The 16,760-nt window shown below is 31.8% G+C and overlaps 1 protein-coding gene across 1 annotated transcript; it reads right to left on the bottom strand.

Moving 5' to 3' along the window:
• Window positions 1-8,049: 8,049 nt before the first annotated feature.
• LOC103829772 (cyclin-dependent protein kinase inhibitor SMR10-like) lies at window positions 8,050-16,113 on the bottom strand. The gene is made up of 6 exons (XM_033274435.1): window positions 9,346-16,113; window positions 9,109-9,202; window positions 8,989-9,023; window positions 8,762-8,906; window positions 8,534-8,623; window positions 8,050-8,428 (listed from the first exon to the last, which is right to left on the bottom strand). The coding sequence occupies exon 1, from the start codon at window positions 15,643-15,645 to the stop codon at window positions 15,229-15,231; it is 417 nt and encodes a 138-aa protein (XP_033130326.1). The 5' UTR covers window positions 15,646-16,113; the 3' UTR covers window positions 8,050-8,428; window positions 8,534-8,623; window positions 8,762-8,906; window positions 8,989-9,023; window positions 9,109-9,202; window positions 9,346-15,228.
• Between the last annotated feature and the right edge of the window lie 647 nt (window positions 16,114-16,760).

Below are 16,760 nucleotides of genomic sequence, written 5' to 3' on the forward strand. Positions count from 1 at the left end.
TTCTTGTCTCTCACAAACAATTAAATTAAACTAAGATACTTTTACTGAAATTTGGAGGAAAATAGTTTACATGATCAAACCTATCCCGTAACAAAGCTAAACTCCATCCTGTAAATTCGAGAAGACAAGACATGTTTACCAACTTAAAACAATTCAACTCCAATACTTCATGTTAAGGAAAGAGTACAATCGTATTAGAGTTATTACTCTTGTTAACTAGTCTCCTAGTATTTTCACTCATTAATCTCCTTTTGACTAATCTTTTAGATTTCGTCATTGTGTTTCGTCATATATCTCCAGTGTATTGTTTAAATACATATGTACTTCATCTATTTATATCAATTTTAATAATCTAAAAATATGAGATTCACACATCTTATACTTCACATGTTTGATGTGTATAAGGACAAGAGATAATACATGATGCATGTCTTTTTTTTCTTTTTTTTTTTGTATCCTCACTAAATTAGACTTTTCTCCTGTTTTGTTTTTTTTTAATAATTTAAAATGAATAATCAAGATGGGAACAAATGTTATGGGGATGGCTGCTAAGTTGCCAACGGAGAAAGAGATGGAGAGCCGGAGAAAAAAGAAGAAGAAAAAAGTATATGAAAGAATTGTTGACCTCCACATGATCCAATCACTTTCTTCTATCCCGTATAAAGTTATAAATATTTTGAATATTTGCCTCTTTGTTTAAACAAAAATATTTACACTTTTAATATTAGTCAAGTTGTTACAACTAGTCCATACACACGGCCACTTTTTGTTTATTCCTTCGTGAAGTATTCTTTTTATACGTGTAATACTCGCTCTATAGAATCATAGTAGGCAAAGACCGATACATTCGGTGGATACTTTATGTTAATCGACTTTTAAGGAAAAAAACCTAGTGATTACTATGACATGAATAAAATTAGACAAACGAAGAAAATGATTGTTAGTGTCTTACTTTTAGATTTTATATTGAAAACGTGTTTGAGCCGAAAGAGTAGATTTTGATTCTATGTCGAGAAGAGGGGGAAAAGTGAAAGAAAAAAGGGGGGATAGTATTCGAATTTAAGGGGAAAATTGTTATCAAAAGAATTTAGAAGGTCACAGGTTATAACCAAATTTGAAATACAAATAAATATTCAACATAGTTTACCAAATCAAATAAAAGTATAAAACTCTTCTAATATAGTTTACCGAAACTTCCATAATAATAAAATAACCTGCAACTTTAAATTATAAATAGAAAACAAACATAATGGTTATGTGGTTGAGATAAGTTGTTTTTTGTTGGCTTATTTTCGATCTATCTTGTTTTTATTCTGTTTTGCGAAGATGGGTTCAAACTCTAGATCTTACTTTGTAAAATCTTCTTTCATTATATGATATTTACAATTTAGCAAAAAAAAAACAAACATAATTGTTTTATCATTTAGTTTAATATATTTGGTTTCCAGTTTTCAGTTAAGAGAAACGCCAAAATGTTTAACAAAACTATGGAGCCTTTGATGTTGTTGCAAAATTCCATTTGTTGGTCATTATAATTCATTTATTTATCCTATTACATATAATGATCAATCGACATGATCTAACATTACCACAATCAAATGAGTCTACAATGTTTCAGTTTACCATGATTTGACGCTTTGACGTGTCTTAATAATTCCAAATCAGAGTTGTTCAATTATCGTTCTTTGGCGTGTCAATTCTAACATGTAGGATCCACTTATGGTACGACACTTACTTAATATTTCCATTCTTATAATCTAAGCTAATCTAGTCTAGTCACATTTGACATTTCAATTCTAACTTGTTGGAGCCACTTTCGTTGCTGAATCTACTAATCGGTTATGGAACCTGACCGGTTGATGAAAGAAAATTTAGACTAGACACCTTAATCCACCGAGGTGTTTAGCGTATTAAATCAAGCCAGAAAATACAAAATATACAGTCGATATACTAATTACAGCAAAAAAATTTAACCATGGAATTTTTTAAGATTGACAAAATGTTAAGTTACTATTACCAAATGACAAAGAAATATCGATAATAGTTAATATATAAAATTAATAAGTTATTATACTGACTAGGGATTTGTCCGTGCTTCGCGCGGATTTATTAGTTAGTTGTTATGTGTATGTTTGATCTGGTTGTTCCGACTACGTGTATATTGATGTCTAAGGTTGTGTTAATTGCGGGGGTGGTATGGATAATGCATAGTTGGGAGTTTGAAATCTTGTTAGTTGTATAGCTTTTACGTTTTGTTCTTTTCTTCTTTTTGTGATTTGAAATGGGCCTTGTGTTATAAAATAATAATTTATTATTGCTGTAATAATATTTGGCTGAAGACATTTTTTTACTATATTCTGTTAGACTCTAGTATAAGTTTCATTATTAGATTTAGTTGTATTTTTAGTCGGTTCTGTTGTTTGCCTTTAAATTTTTTATATTGAACGTGTATAAATTCTAAAAAATTTAAAAATTAAAGGGGTATTATTGAGAAGTCATCAATATGATTTTAATGTATGTATACGTAAACACAAATCATAAATGCAGAATCATTAGCCAGTATATATGTGTTTACAGACCATTGTAAATTTGAATGATGATACTAAATTTTGTATTTGATTTTTCCATAACTTTTTTTGCCAAGTTTTTTAAATTTGCGAAATGATTTATGTAGAGTAAGATTGGACCAAGTTTTTTTCTTAAGAATCTAAACCTCTACCGAGAAATATAACCGGTAAGGATAGTTCCAATAATTTAAAGTAAATGGGAGGAGTCTTAAATGAAACCAAGATTGAAAAACAATCCGTATCTATGGGTTTTGTATTGTTGATGAACTCAATTGCATGAAGGTAAATGTTGTGATCAAAATGAAGAAACTGGGTGAGGGGAGTGTGTGGTGGGGATGGAGTAGCCATTCCTATCTGTTACTTCCTTCTTCATACGCACCTGCAGTGTTTTTTTTTGGATAATCTATTTGACCTTTTAGGCTGCGAGATTATATAACCCATATATTTCAAGTAAACGTAAGTCACAACGTCTGCTGTTCTGTTTTGAATAATGTTCAGCCTATTAGAAAATAACTTTTTTTAGAGTTTGGAATTAAAATAAAAGAGGAATTTTGAGTCACATCACATTTGTTCAGCCTATTAGGAATGAAACATGTTCTTCAATCCACATTACGTGCATGTGGATCGCAAGTATTGAGCATGAAGCTGTGGACTACCCCACATCACCATTTGCATATATCATGTGAAAGCAATAAGAAATCAATTATTATATCCTAGTTTGTGACGCGAGATGTGAAAAAATAATTTGGGCCGCAATATGTTATAAGCAGTTAGAGAAAATCTTATTGGATGAGTAATGTCCGGTGTATGTTGATCGAAACAAACATCAAGTCTAATGTAAAATGAAGCATATAATACTGAGCAACCAAAACATGTGTTGTATACTTAAATTTTAATATGTGCAGAGACTTTTATAATTATTATTCGTTAACCTTAATTTTTCATACTTCCTCAGGACTTGAGTTTACTTTCTAGCCACATGAGTTTTTGGAAGACCAACCCACAAATTTAATTGGGCTCGGATATATGTTGCAAGAGTTTATTTTTGGGCTGAAGAATATGGTAGATGACATGTCATATTGATTGGTCCTGAATATTTTAGGTGAAGTAGACACTCTTAGAAGCCACAAAATTAGTTCCTTTTATATAGTAGGATTGTCGAGATAAATTTATTTGATTTAATCTTCTCATAAATGACTTTACAATGATATAAACGTTAAACAATAATAGAAAACCACAAAATAAACGTTATCCAGTGTCAGTTCCTATAACCCAACCTGCTCGGCCTTGATTTGTTTCCTTGTTAAGACCAGCATCAAATTTACATTTAACATAGCCCCGTGGAGGACGCAACTAATGATCCTCTAAAAATGGTGCAGTAGTGATACCAAGAAACTTTTATTATACTTTGATCCTCTCTCTCTTTAAATTATGCTCTTTGTAATCTAAACTATTAAAACAGGAGTACAAATAAAACTTAACTTTGAGTTTTCCTCAATAATTACCAATCTATGCTATTGTCATCACAACACAGTCATTTTAACAGCTTTTGATCACTCTTTTCTTTTGATTCTCTCCCCTCTTCTAGAGAGAGAGAGGTTTCTCTCGATATTTCATCGTTCTTATCAAACTATCATCTTTCGGAAGCATAAATCTATTTCCCTTTTGTTTTGTGTGTTAAAATAATTTTCGATCATCTAGATCGATTTTTTTTTCTTCGCTTAGCAATACTTTGTGGTGTTTTCGACCTAAATCTGAGCAATTATTCGTGTTATATTTTCTATTCTCTGATCTTGCGTCGATGTAATAAAGGTTCCGATCTATAATCGGAAAGCATGCCGTAGCCCTCTGTTGCTTCACTCTATCCCGACCAACATCTCTTCAACTAAATATTCTATCTTTGTTTGGGTAACATTGCATCTGCTTTACCGCAGTCCTTAGTGGGCGGTGTAAGATCTCTGGGTCAAAATTAAGCCGGAGACGTGGATGTGTTCCTTGGGATAGCTGTTGAAGATTGGAGCTGAAAGAGGTTAACGACTGAAGAGATGATATGCTTGAATTGGTATTGGAGTTTAGAGAAGTGTTCGTGAGGTTCCAAATCTCTGTTACGGTGAAGAAAGAGTAAAACCGAAATCGGAAAATTTCATGGTGGCGAAGAGCTCCGGCGGCCATGATGTTTTCAGCATGAAGGACACGTTGCTTGATACACTTATCAGAAACAGCTTTTGTGTTATGGGCTTTGTAATTTGTTTTTTTTTTACTTGGATCTCATGTAGTCCATTACCAATTCTAATGAAAAATATTGCCGACAAAGAAGAAATCATTCCTTTTTTCCTTCATTAATAATAATTTTAATTCTCATCGGTTTTCTCTTTTTCTCTCGCGCCTCTGTATTTCAGAGAAAGAGAAAAGGAAGCTTTTTATGTTATTTCCGTAACATTGTGAAATCTTAAGTGACTTCTAAAGATCAGACTGAAATATATTTACATAGTGTAACTGGCATATACTTTAAAATTTGTTCTTTATCTTTGTTACAACCATCGGGCTTTAGGTAAGTCTCTCTTAATATTTGTTGTAATGGGCCATTAAGTAAATTTGATTGAGCAAAACTTAGACACACAAGACGTACTTGATCGATTTTATTAAAATAAACCGATTTGGATCTTTGTTGATGAAAAAATGACTGTTTGTTGCTTAAACCATTGTTAAAAGTTAGATTCAGTAGAAGATTAATTTGTAAATCATACATATATTTGGTTAATATAACCATAACCACTATTCTTAAACTAAGGTATGGTTAGTAAAATTTGAACGCTCCCATCTTTTTATTTTTCACAAAATATTTTCAATATATATATAACATAGTTAATCTTTAACCGTCAATTTACCTGATTTATAGCTACCACATAAATTCTTTTTTTTTTTTGTAAAAAGCTACCACATAAATTCTTAAGATTGAAATATTTCATTCCCTAAAAGAAAATCGAAATATAAAAGCAAATGATTAAATATTATTATACGAATACCAAAATATATTCGATCATCTGCTTTTATATTTTGATAAGTAAAATGGTAATCACATGTGAATTCAAAATATATATTAAGTATAAAATTATTTTTAAATATTATGCTGCATATATATTTTATATAAATATTAGGCCAAAGAATATATAATTCAATAAAAATATGAGAAATTGTTTAAACTACGGTATAACTTCTTTAAATTAATACTCTATAAATTAATATACACTAAAAATTTCTATAAAATAATATAATTTTATAATATAAAAAATTATAGTATTGGTGTAGTTTCAACATTGTTAATTTGTAGAGGTTTCATTGTACTACATTCTTAGTACCACTTTTAATGTTTAATTTAACCATATTTACCTTTAATTTTAAAGAGACAAATATACAGTTATAATCCTAAGATTAACTAATCTACACTTATTATTTAGATTTGAGAGGTGAAGCTTTAGATTGTGAGGTTTATGATTTTAATAAATAAAAAATACTTAAAATTATTAATAAAAGTTTTAAAATAGTTTTCAAAATAAACTAGAAAAAAATAATTTTGAAAGTTTTATAAGAAAATTCGAATTTGAAAACATATATATAATTTTAGGGAGTTTTTCAAAACCAACCCATATTTTCAAGTCAAACCTAAAACTAACCCCCCTTTTTTTGCCATTACTATTCATCAATGATTTTTCCAAACTATCCTTATGTTTTTGAAATATTTACAAAATTGCCATTATTATTTAATTTTTTAATTATTTCGAAAATGACCAAAAACCAATTACACCCTAAACATTTCTTCTTATTTACAACAATGCCATTATCATCAATTTTGCAACCACCATGAACTATCATTTTTGAGCTTATAAAAGCTCAAGAACTCAATTTCTAACCACTTTTTTCTCTTTCTAAACCAACAAATCTACATTTCATCTCATTTTCTCTCCATTTTCATCTAAAAATCTCTCATAGATTTCATTTTCATAAGCACAACTTTCATATTTTCGAGTTTATTCAGTTGTGAATCATCAAAGATGCTATTTTTTGCTCATATTTGGAGCTTGGATAGTGGAAAAGGGTGGAAACGTGCTTTGCACCAGAAAAAGGTAACTGTTTACATGGTTTTCGTCATTTTTCAGATCTGTGTCACGATTGTAGACTGTTTTGTATGTCTACACAGTGGCGTAGACTTACGATGCGGTCTACTTGTCAATGCTTAGGTTAGTTTTGCAATTGACCAAAATAATTTTTTTTGTAAAGAAGACTTCCTTAGAAGTCTACATCTTTTCCTTTGAAAACAAAAACAAAAAAAATAGGTAAACTTACTAAGAGATCTACGTAAAAGAGGCATTTGACTAAACTTTTGACTTTTCAAAGTAGACTTCATTAGCAGTCTATATTCTGGAGATTATTAAGGAAATCTACAAAATGTTAGTTTTGCATTTGACCAAAACTTTGACTTTGTTGAATAGGTTATTTTTGTATTTGACTAAAATGTTAAAAAATTGACCGAAAGAAAAAAGAAATGTAGACTTCATATTCAGTCTACTCTTCTCGGAAAAAAAAACATAGACTGCATATGAAGTCTACTTTTTTATTTTGGTCAAATGCAAAACTAACCTGTCGGATTTGAGAGTAGACTTTATGTGAAGTCTACACATGTGTAGACGTTAATTTCAATTTACTCATGGAAAGTCAAACTTGGTCAATTGCAAAAACTAACCTATTCTAAGAAAATTAAAAATGTAGACTATATATGAAGTCTACTTTTGAAATTCAAATTTTATGTGAATTCTGGTCAACTGTAAAAACTAACATTTTAAAAATGTAGACTGAAAATAAAGTCTACAAATATAAAATCACAAATTTTATTTAAATACAAATAATAACCCGTGAATTTTACAATTGCAAAAACTAACCCAAATAGTTGACCTACATGACAGTCTATGCATGTAAGACGAAATATGAAGTCTACGTCCAAAAATCTATATAAAGTGAATTTGTGTATTATTCATTAAGTATTTTTAAGATTTTATTGTTTGATATTGTGTGTTAGTTAATCCTAATGGTTTTGAACTATTTTCAAAAGATAATCTTTTATAATTATGAAACTATCAATTTTTTTATTTGATTATGTAGTTAGCTAATAAGTGTAGACGTTTTTGTAAGTCTACTTTTATAATTTTATCAAACATGAAATTTTGGTTTTGATATGCTGTTAATTAGTAAGTGTATACTACAATCTATTTCTTTAATTTTTCTTTTGCAAAGAATTAATGGTGAAAAACTCTTTGTGGTGGTTTCATGAACTTAAGTCTTAGACCCTTACTGCTAAACACAATGGATTCACATCTTATGTATAACGTGTGTTTAAATGGTGGCATCCATTTTATAATCACACTATTACTGCAACTAGATTTTGTTATCATCTAACACTTGAGAAGCAATTCAAAAACTGGATGTGAAAGTAAACAATTATTGATCTGTGAATGATAGCAATATACAAAGTGAAGTTACATACAGACAATGGATATGGACCCCAAAGGTAGCATAAATGCGCCAAATTTGGCCAGTGGCCGAAAATAATATATAAGATCACAATGCGCCAAATTGTAGAGCCTTGAGTAGCTCATGCTTTACTAAAACAGAAGCTCTTGGGATAACTCTTTCAAGTTCACCTCCCTTTGGGCTCTTGAACGCGTGCATCAGCCTTGATCACTAGCTCTGAGTTGGTGTTACCTCCACATTTTATGATGAATGGGGCTGAAGAACTTGGGTTGAATAGGAGGACTGCCTTCTTCCAAGTTAAGCAAGTGTGCATCACCTCTCATTTGTTGTAAAATCTGATAAACAGAGTAGACTAAATTCATGAGCATAAGAACACCTATACAAAAACAATCAAAGTAACCTCAGAACTTTATCATTTATTTACAAGAGAGATGATGTACCTTTCTTCTTTTGTGGTCAACGGACTCCAGAACTGATCGAGGCTTAGCCACTTGGCCAGCATCTTCTGCCGCCAAAGTACCAGCAATATCCTGTAGCACGGTTACATATTAGGCATCATTCCCAACGAAATTGCTCAGGATACTACCTTAGACCTCAGCATAGGCCGTGTTAAGCCAGCCACAACAACAGTTATTTGCACTAATTTTCGTAGCAATGAAATCGCATACCTTCATGTGCTGCATTTGAGAAGTATATATACATGGTCTGCATACTCGGATACAAAGCTTCCACCCGTCTTGCAATTTTCTCGTCTCAGAGTTTCAGGATTGATGTTGTCATGTCTACAACCAGTGGAGAATCTCTCTTAAACGTCTGTTAAAGAAACAAACAAACAAAAACAGTTTCAATTTTTTTTGTGCTTTTCAGATTAAGAGAAACGTAAAGTGAAACCTACCAAGACCGAGCCATGCCAAGAGCTGAGAAGCTAACCTGCAAGTGCAACCCAAACTAGAAAATTCAGAAAGCTCTAATAATGAACTATCAAGTTCAGGGAATATTTACGAGCTAAAATTACAAGATCATTGTGATGAGTTGTCTTCGGGGTGGATACTTTCAACATCTCCCACATCTGAGACCAGAAGCACTGCTCGCCGTGAAACCAACCAGATCTGAAACAAAAGAAAATTAAAAGATTACTTAACAAACAAACAGCTACGAAATAGACAACAACGACTACAACTGACACGACTCTGACACGACAACAACAACGACATGACTCTGACGAAGTTCTGAAAATAGACATCAAACAGACCATGTCAGAGGGAAGATGTTGCAGCGACGACAGGACGGTGATGGAAACTACTTGAAGACCGCTGGAAATGTGCCGAAAATCGTGCCGGAAATCGCCTTGTCGGAGAGAAAGAGCAACGGCGCTAGGTTTTGTGATTTTAACCTAATTTCACAAAAGAAAGTGTATTTATATGTGGGGTACGTGATCTGGTTAGGTTAAAATTTTCCTGGTTTAAGTTTGGTTAAATTAAACTATTTTGGTTAAAGTCTGGTTAGCATAAATTATTTTCAGTTTGGTAGACTTGTAAATAAGTCTACTATGATTTTTTGATATTTATCTTTTATTATTTTTAAGTATAATATATGATTTAAATTTCTTTTGTTCTTAACTATTTTAATAGTTTATTGTTTTAATAATTTTAATATATGATTTACTAATTTTTTTTAATAGTTATAATATATGATTTCACATTTTTATTCATAAAGAACTAAATTTAATTTTAAAATAATATTTTTTATAAAACTGATTAACATAGACAGAAAAAATCGTCTACAGTGAAGTAGACTTTATTGTAAGTCTACGGAACCCTAAATCATAAATCGTAAACTCTAAATATTTGCTTGATAATCAAAAAAATCCTAACTATTGCATCAAATATCAAAATTTGCAAAATATAAACTACTCAACACTAATATACAAATTTAAATTAATAAAAAAATCTCAATCTAAAATCTAACCCTAAGAATCTAACCCTTATAGACATAATATGTTAGAACCTTTTGTTGCTATACCATAACCAATGTTCTAACACATGGTTACCAAATCAATATATTCTCTTAAATTGTTAAATTATATAAACTTTTAATTTATAAACCTCATATTAACCCTTATATTGAAGGTTAACTAAAAATTTCATAACAAATATTTTTATACATTTTTAAAATTAAATTATTAGATCAAATTAAAATGTAGACTATATAATAAATCTACAAGGTAGAGTTCGTATGAAGTCTACATGTATGTAGACTTCTTTCTGTTATATGTAGACTTACGAAGGATATAAATGTAAAATACATTTATTTTTTTTGTTTGGTCATAAGGATTAAATAGTACTTTTACCAGTCTTTTAGGTTGGTTTTGCATTTGACTGAAAGTGGGGTATACTTTTACATTTGACTTGAATTTTTGGGTTGGTTTTAGCAAATGTCCCATAATTTTATAACTATATAATTATTTAATTTAAATAATTATTTGTATTGATAGATTTATAAAACAAATATAGAAGAGTCTTTTGTTTTTTTAACGAATGTATTTGTGAAAATGTCTTTCTAAAAAAGGTAAGCATGAATAATGGTATCAAAAGTGAAGAAAAATTGAAAATCCTGTGAAAATATATAAACAAATGACTTATGCAATTCATGACTAGAAACAAATGAATAAATTTATTGTAAACAAAAATTATATTAAACAAATATAACTATTTAAAATATATTATACCAAAAATATAGAAAAGATATTGAATCTAAACGAAAAATTCATACCCGCACGGGCGTGCGGGTCAAAATCTAGTAAGTTGTTATTGCAACATCGTAAAACTCAAAAAAAAATGGTATGAATTTAACATTTATACAAAAAGAAAACTTTTATTCACTAACCTTGCTATATGCGACTTATGTCCCATCGAGTTTTGACGAAGCCATTTCAAAATTCTGTTTTCCTTAAAAAAATCTACTCAAAACTTACATGAACTGAAAAAATAATATGTCAACTTGATTACTTTCATTTAATGTGTGAAATATTTTTTAACGACAGAACATCTGACTTAAACATACCTAAACTTGATTTGATATAGTTTTTAAAGATGTAAAGACTTTCTCATTCATGTAGTAATATATTACAAGAGTATACAATGATCATCGAGTTAGCTCTAGGTTAAACCATATTAACTGATGTTTTCTATAAGTAATTACAAAGAATATTGAGTGAGTAATGTAGAGGATCAATCATATTACATCAATGATACGATGTATCCTTAATAGTTTTAAAGCAAACTTAAATTTGCATATAAGACCTCAATCTGTAAGAAAATTTTGTACAACACGAAAATTTGTAAATTTGAGTCAAATCGAACTTGTTTTTTTTTGGAACAAAATCGAACTTGTTTATTCTGCTGCTTTGATAGTACCGTTGTTATCTGCATTGCTTCTAATCAAGTTCATATGTGGTACAAGCGGAACTCCAGTCTTGATTCTTAAGATACATCATGTTCGAATAGCCACATCGTTAAATTTCACACAGCAGCAGCAACAGAGTTAGGGAAGACCAACCATTAAACAAATGTTCAAAAAAGGTGTTCTTAAAACCTACTTAACATTGTCAAAAAAAAAACTACTTAACGCACGATACATCTAGTTCCCTTTAAATTTGATTTTGCATATGTGAGATCATTCTGATTTTCTTAAGTAACTTTTTAAATTTAAGTTGGTGGCATAAACTTTTTTTTTTGAACCGCTGGTGGCTTAAACTTTATAAACAGAAATCGGGAATCTTAAAATATGTTAAAAATTGAAGTCAGAAAAAAATCTGACATATAACATGTTGTCGACTGCTTCACGTAGGTCCTATCTGTTTCATGTGGCTCTTTCCTATTGTATTTCTTGCATTTTATCATTAATTATAATTTCCGTATTGCATTATTATTCACCAACAAAATGATTCGAAGTCAAATCATACGTAATGTCCCCTCGATTAATATTTTGCTCGAGTCTTATCGTTCATCCTCCCGCTGTATATATTTATTTTTGTCAACCTCCCTCTGTATTTATGTGTTCGAAACTGTTAAATTAAACGTTGCTTAGATGATGCTCTCATTGAGTCACATACTAATATATAAATCGTCTGATGAAAATATTTTATAAATCCACAGCAAAGGCCCAAAAGGCAACCGATAGTACCTATGAACTACTCCTAATCCAGTCAAGGCTAAACCTACAAAAAGGACTGGAAGCCCAACGCCAGGGCCCAAAAAGTTACATACTGAGATTGACGTGGGAAACCAAAGCCGAGGTTGCTGAACGTTTCTTTCTAGAGAGAGAGTCCAATCTGAGCTTTACTGCCTCCTTACGTTCTATAATATCCTTTTTAACGCCCCATCCGCCCATGGTTAATATGCCACCTACACACTTCTCTTGGTTCTTGGACTCCATTCCGTTCCAATGGTCGGTGCGTTAATTTTTCCAAGACTCGAAATCATTGTTTACTGATTCTGCAATCACCACCTGATATTATTCCGTGCTTTGGGCTCACTCGAACGGTATTGCAAATCACTTTTCGGTAGGTCACTCATCATTTCACTACCCCAGCCCAAACACCCTTAACTCTGAAGTTCTAAACGGATGTTGACGGAAAAGATAAGTTAATTTTGGTGACATAGGTAACCAATTCCATAAATCACAATTCGAAATGTTACAATTTATCCCTTTAAAAGAACGCAACATCCTCTTGCACCCAACAACAAGTCTCAAGACGCCTCTCGGGTGAGAACCGAGATGGCTAACCAGCTCTGATATCACTTGTAAAGCCCCGACTGCCTCGGCTAATGGACCACCCATGGCCGCTCTCTCGACCCGTGGACCTCATCCCGTTCCAACGGTCGTTCCGTTAATTTTTTAAAGCTCCAAATCATTGTTTACTGATCTTGCAATCACCACCCAACCTTTCTCCGTGCTTTGGCATCACTCGCACGGTATCGCGAATCACTTCCCCATAAGTCAAGCACGATTAACTATGGAGTTCTAAACGAATGTGTGATGGAAAAAGTAAATCAATTTTGGTGATATAGCTAGATAACCAAATTAATTCTCTTAAATTTTTCCATATATCGGGATGTTATTTCGGGATGTTACAATATTGCTTATGATTTGAGCGCACATGGCAGAAAAGTTTCCATATATTGGACGAATTTTGGTATGAGTCGATAAAATAATCTTGTTTCTAAAACACTGGACACACACGTTTTAAACAAAAGAAGCAAAAATTGTTGGATTTCGTTAAAATCAAAATAAGTAGAGCTAGCTTTTTAGCTTAGAAACAGTCTAGCAATTGTGGGAACCTATGAAGATCAAGCATCAAGGGACTGCTAGAGTGAAGCGAGCACAACTTCAAAGACTTCGTAAAACCTTTGAAACTTTGGAGATGCGTGTTGGTGAAGAAGTTGCAGGGTACTTTGTGAGACTTATGGAGTTCACAAATGACATGAGGAACTGTGGGGGAAGGAATGGATGATGTGAAGATCGTGGAGAAGCTTCTGAGAAGTCTCACTGAAAACTTCAATTTCTTGGTATGCTCTATTGAAGAATCAAAGGAAATTGATAGGATCACAGTAGACGAGCTTCAAGCGCCTCTACAAATCCATGAAAGTAAGGTCACTGAGGGAAGAAGTGAAGAGCAAGTCTAACAAGTGGAAAATGAACCAAGGAATGGTAGAGGAAGAGGAAGATGGAACAATCAGAGAGGAAGAAACAACTTTAGAGGACGAGGGAGAGGCCGATCCTTTGTGAATCGATCAGCCATAAATTGCTTCAGATGTGGAAAGCAAGGTCACTACCAGTTTAGGGATTTCCACACTAATCAAACTTACGTGAGAGTTTTAGCATTAAAATCATATCATATATGTAGTTAGGTTTCATCTCTATAGCTGTTTGTGCTTCTCTACAGTGTCAATTGCAATAATATTCTTAAAAAGAAATTCATAACTCAACCAGGGCAGAATTGTTTTACGATCAGCTTGTCCTATTATAGATATATTTATGAAGTTATAGTTGAAGCCAGAGAGAAAAAAAATACGCCACCTTATTTCAGAATTACAATTGAATCGTGTTAACTTGTACAAAATGATAGTCTTTCAATGGTTGTTGCATCAAGATCCTTTTGATGAAAACACATGTAACTTGCATGATTGTCAAATCTAGATTAGCCACCTTTATTCAGGATAAACTCTGCGAAGGATAATTGTGAAGCGTCATATATATCCAGATTTTGAAGATCATGGAAATTGTCTTTATGTTTGTTATGATATAATGAGTTCACTGAATGTACATGTTTATCCTATCGGGGGTTTTAGGAGGTTCAGTTATAATAATATTTATACAAAATGTGGTTCTTTTAAACTCCATCAAATACAACTTCATGTTGTACAATAGAACATATTACATATACGGGTTCTCTCTTAAAAAGTTAAAGTAGTCCTTAGATGGATCATTACTTCAAATTGACCAATGCAAATACCTCTGGAGTCTGGACTAAATTATTCTACTTGGATGTAGAGTACAACGACAAAGCAGGCTTGGATATATGTAAATTGGGAAAAAAAATACTATCACTATGTTATAAACTCTTTATACGGCCAATCGATATATTTTTTTGCATTTTACGAATAATTAGTTGCATAGCTTTGGATAGGCAAAATGGGAAAACACGCTGGCCTTGATTTCAGTGATCGAAGCATTTAAATCTTCTTTTAGTTAACAAAATGTCATTAGTTTTAAATACTGTTTCAAGACTAGATTCCACTTTTACATAACCAAAGTATTTCACCAACTCTATTCTGCTTTCCAATGCTTATAGTTTATGTAGACTAATTACCGATTATTTCCAATGTACAAAAATCACGAGAGAAAAGCATGCAAAAGGCGTATGCGCCTCTAAATATTTCACGGACAATATTCCAAATTTTGAAAAGCCTTGCCACTTGCCAAGCAAAATAAAAGAACTAGCAACAGAAAAAAGATGTTAAAAATAAAAATAAAATGCCACTACATTATTATATAACTCGTACGTAGTTTATTACAATTTGGTTACATGAGCTACGTACGTTATACATACATGATAGCATATGAAACAACATCAAATATGTCTGGCCTTTTTAATCTTGTTACACAGAGATGATGTTGAATGAAACATACAATCGAATTCTCTAGAAACATTCAGAATGATCATTCTCCTGCTTTTATAAGAATTTCTAACCTTCAAACTCCTCGACGGGACTCCCTTAGGTTTCCTCGGCGCCGGCGGACAGGTTTGTGGGATCGCCGGGAGAATTTGATCAAGACGTGTCGGAGTCTTACAGCAATCTTCTTCTTCTTCCTTCTTTACTTTTACTCCTTCCGGTGAGCAATTGGTTATGTCTAGATCTTGATCTTGTCCTAATTCTCGAACGCTCCGGTCTGGAAACCCTAGAGAGGGTACACGAAGGAACCCTAGTTCTGTTTCTCGGAGATTGTTTTGATCGGAGAGACGACTTCCAGCATCAGCGAAGCTCATCTTTCAGAAGAAAAACGTAAAAGGGACTGTTTCTGATGAGAGAGAAAAGAAAGAGGCAGAGAAGAAGTTTATGGCTTTGAAGGCTTAGTTTGGTTTATATAAATTGTAAGTGGTAACACTACGTACGTGTTGTTTTGAATTGTGTATTTTGTAAATTTAATTTTATTTGAGAGAACATTCGGGGTTTTAGTTAATGTTTTGAAGGATCCGATGCAACAAATATACTTTATGTAAGCTTGCTTTTTAATAAAGTAAGGTTCTCGTCGATTTGGTTAATCTCTATACCAATCACATGTTTCTCTTCTTTTAAGGCCACAATTTGCTATAAGATGAAGATTATTTTACAAACCCCAAACATTTAGCAGGAAAGAAAATATAAAATGAGGTTTGAATGAAATATAAGAATACAAAACCTCATTGTTTTAAGTTATTGAAAATAACAATTAAATTACAAATGCATATTATTCCTTCTAGATATTTTAAGATATATATATAGTTTATTGTGTCTCATTCTCATATGGATTAATCAAGTTGTTCTTCCAACAAATAAATTAAATTAGCAAAACATATATAATAATTATGTAAGGATATAAGAAAGCTCGAAAGAGTATTGACATAGAAACGGAAAAGGCCAGTTTTGTGGTTGAAAAGAAAAAGGTCAATTACTTTCCTTTATTCATAAGCTAAAAGAAATTATTGAATTTAGCGTCCAAAGTAAGATAGACTGTCTCTTTCATCATATTCAAATTAGTTAAAATCATCATTTTCTATCATACTTTCTCTATGATCCTAACTTTGATGCATGTGAACAGTGATCTCACATGCCTTCTATGCTATATTGTTATCACACCCACCTATACATAATACACCCATGTACATCAACATTTAATATGATCTATCTTACATCCATTACCTTTTGTGTGTATATATAGTCTAGATCGATATAACTGACATACTTTAACGAATCGTTATAAACTAGACTCTATGGCGATTAAATAACGATCCAACGATATTAAACTGCCCACCTAACTGACAAAAATCTTAAATGTGTATGATACATATTCAGATTTTATCGACATTTCTCAACATTTGTCAATGAAAATCAAGAAAGGCAG

Source organism: Brassica rapa, chromosome A07 (genome assembly GCF_000309985.2).
Source record: "Brassica rapa cultivar Chiifu-401-42 chromosome A07, CAAS_Brap_v3.01, whole genome shotgun sequence".
Classification (NCBI taxonomy): Eukaryota; Viridiplantae; Streptophyta; class Magnoliopsida; order Brassicales; family Brassicaceae; genus Brassica; species Brassica rapa.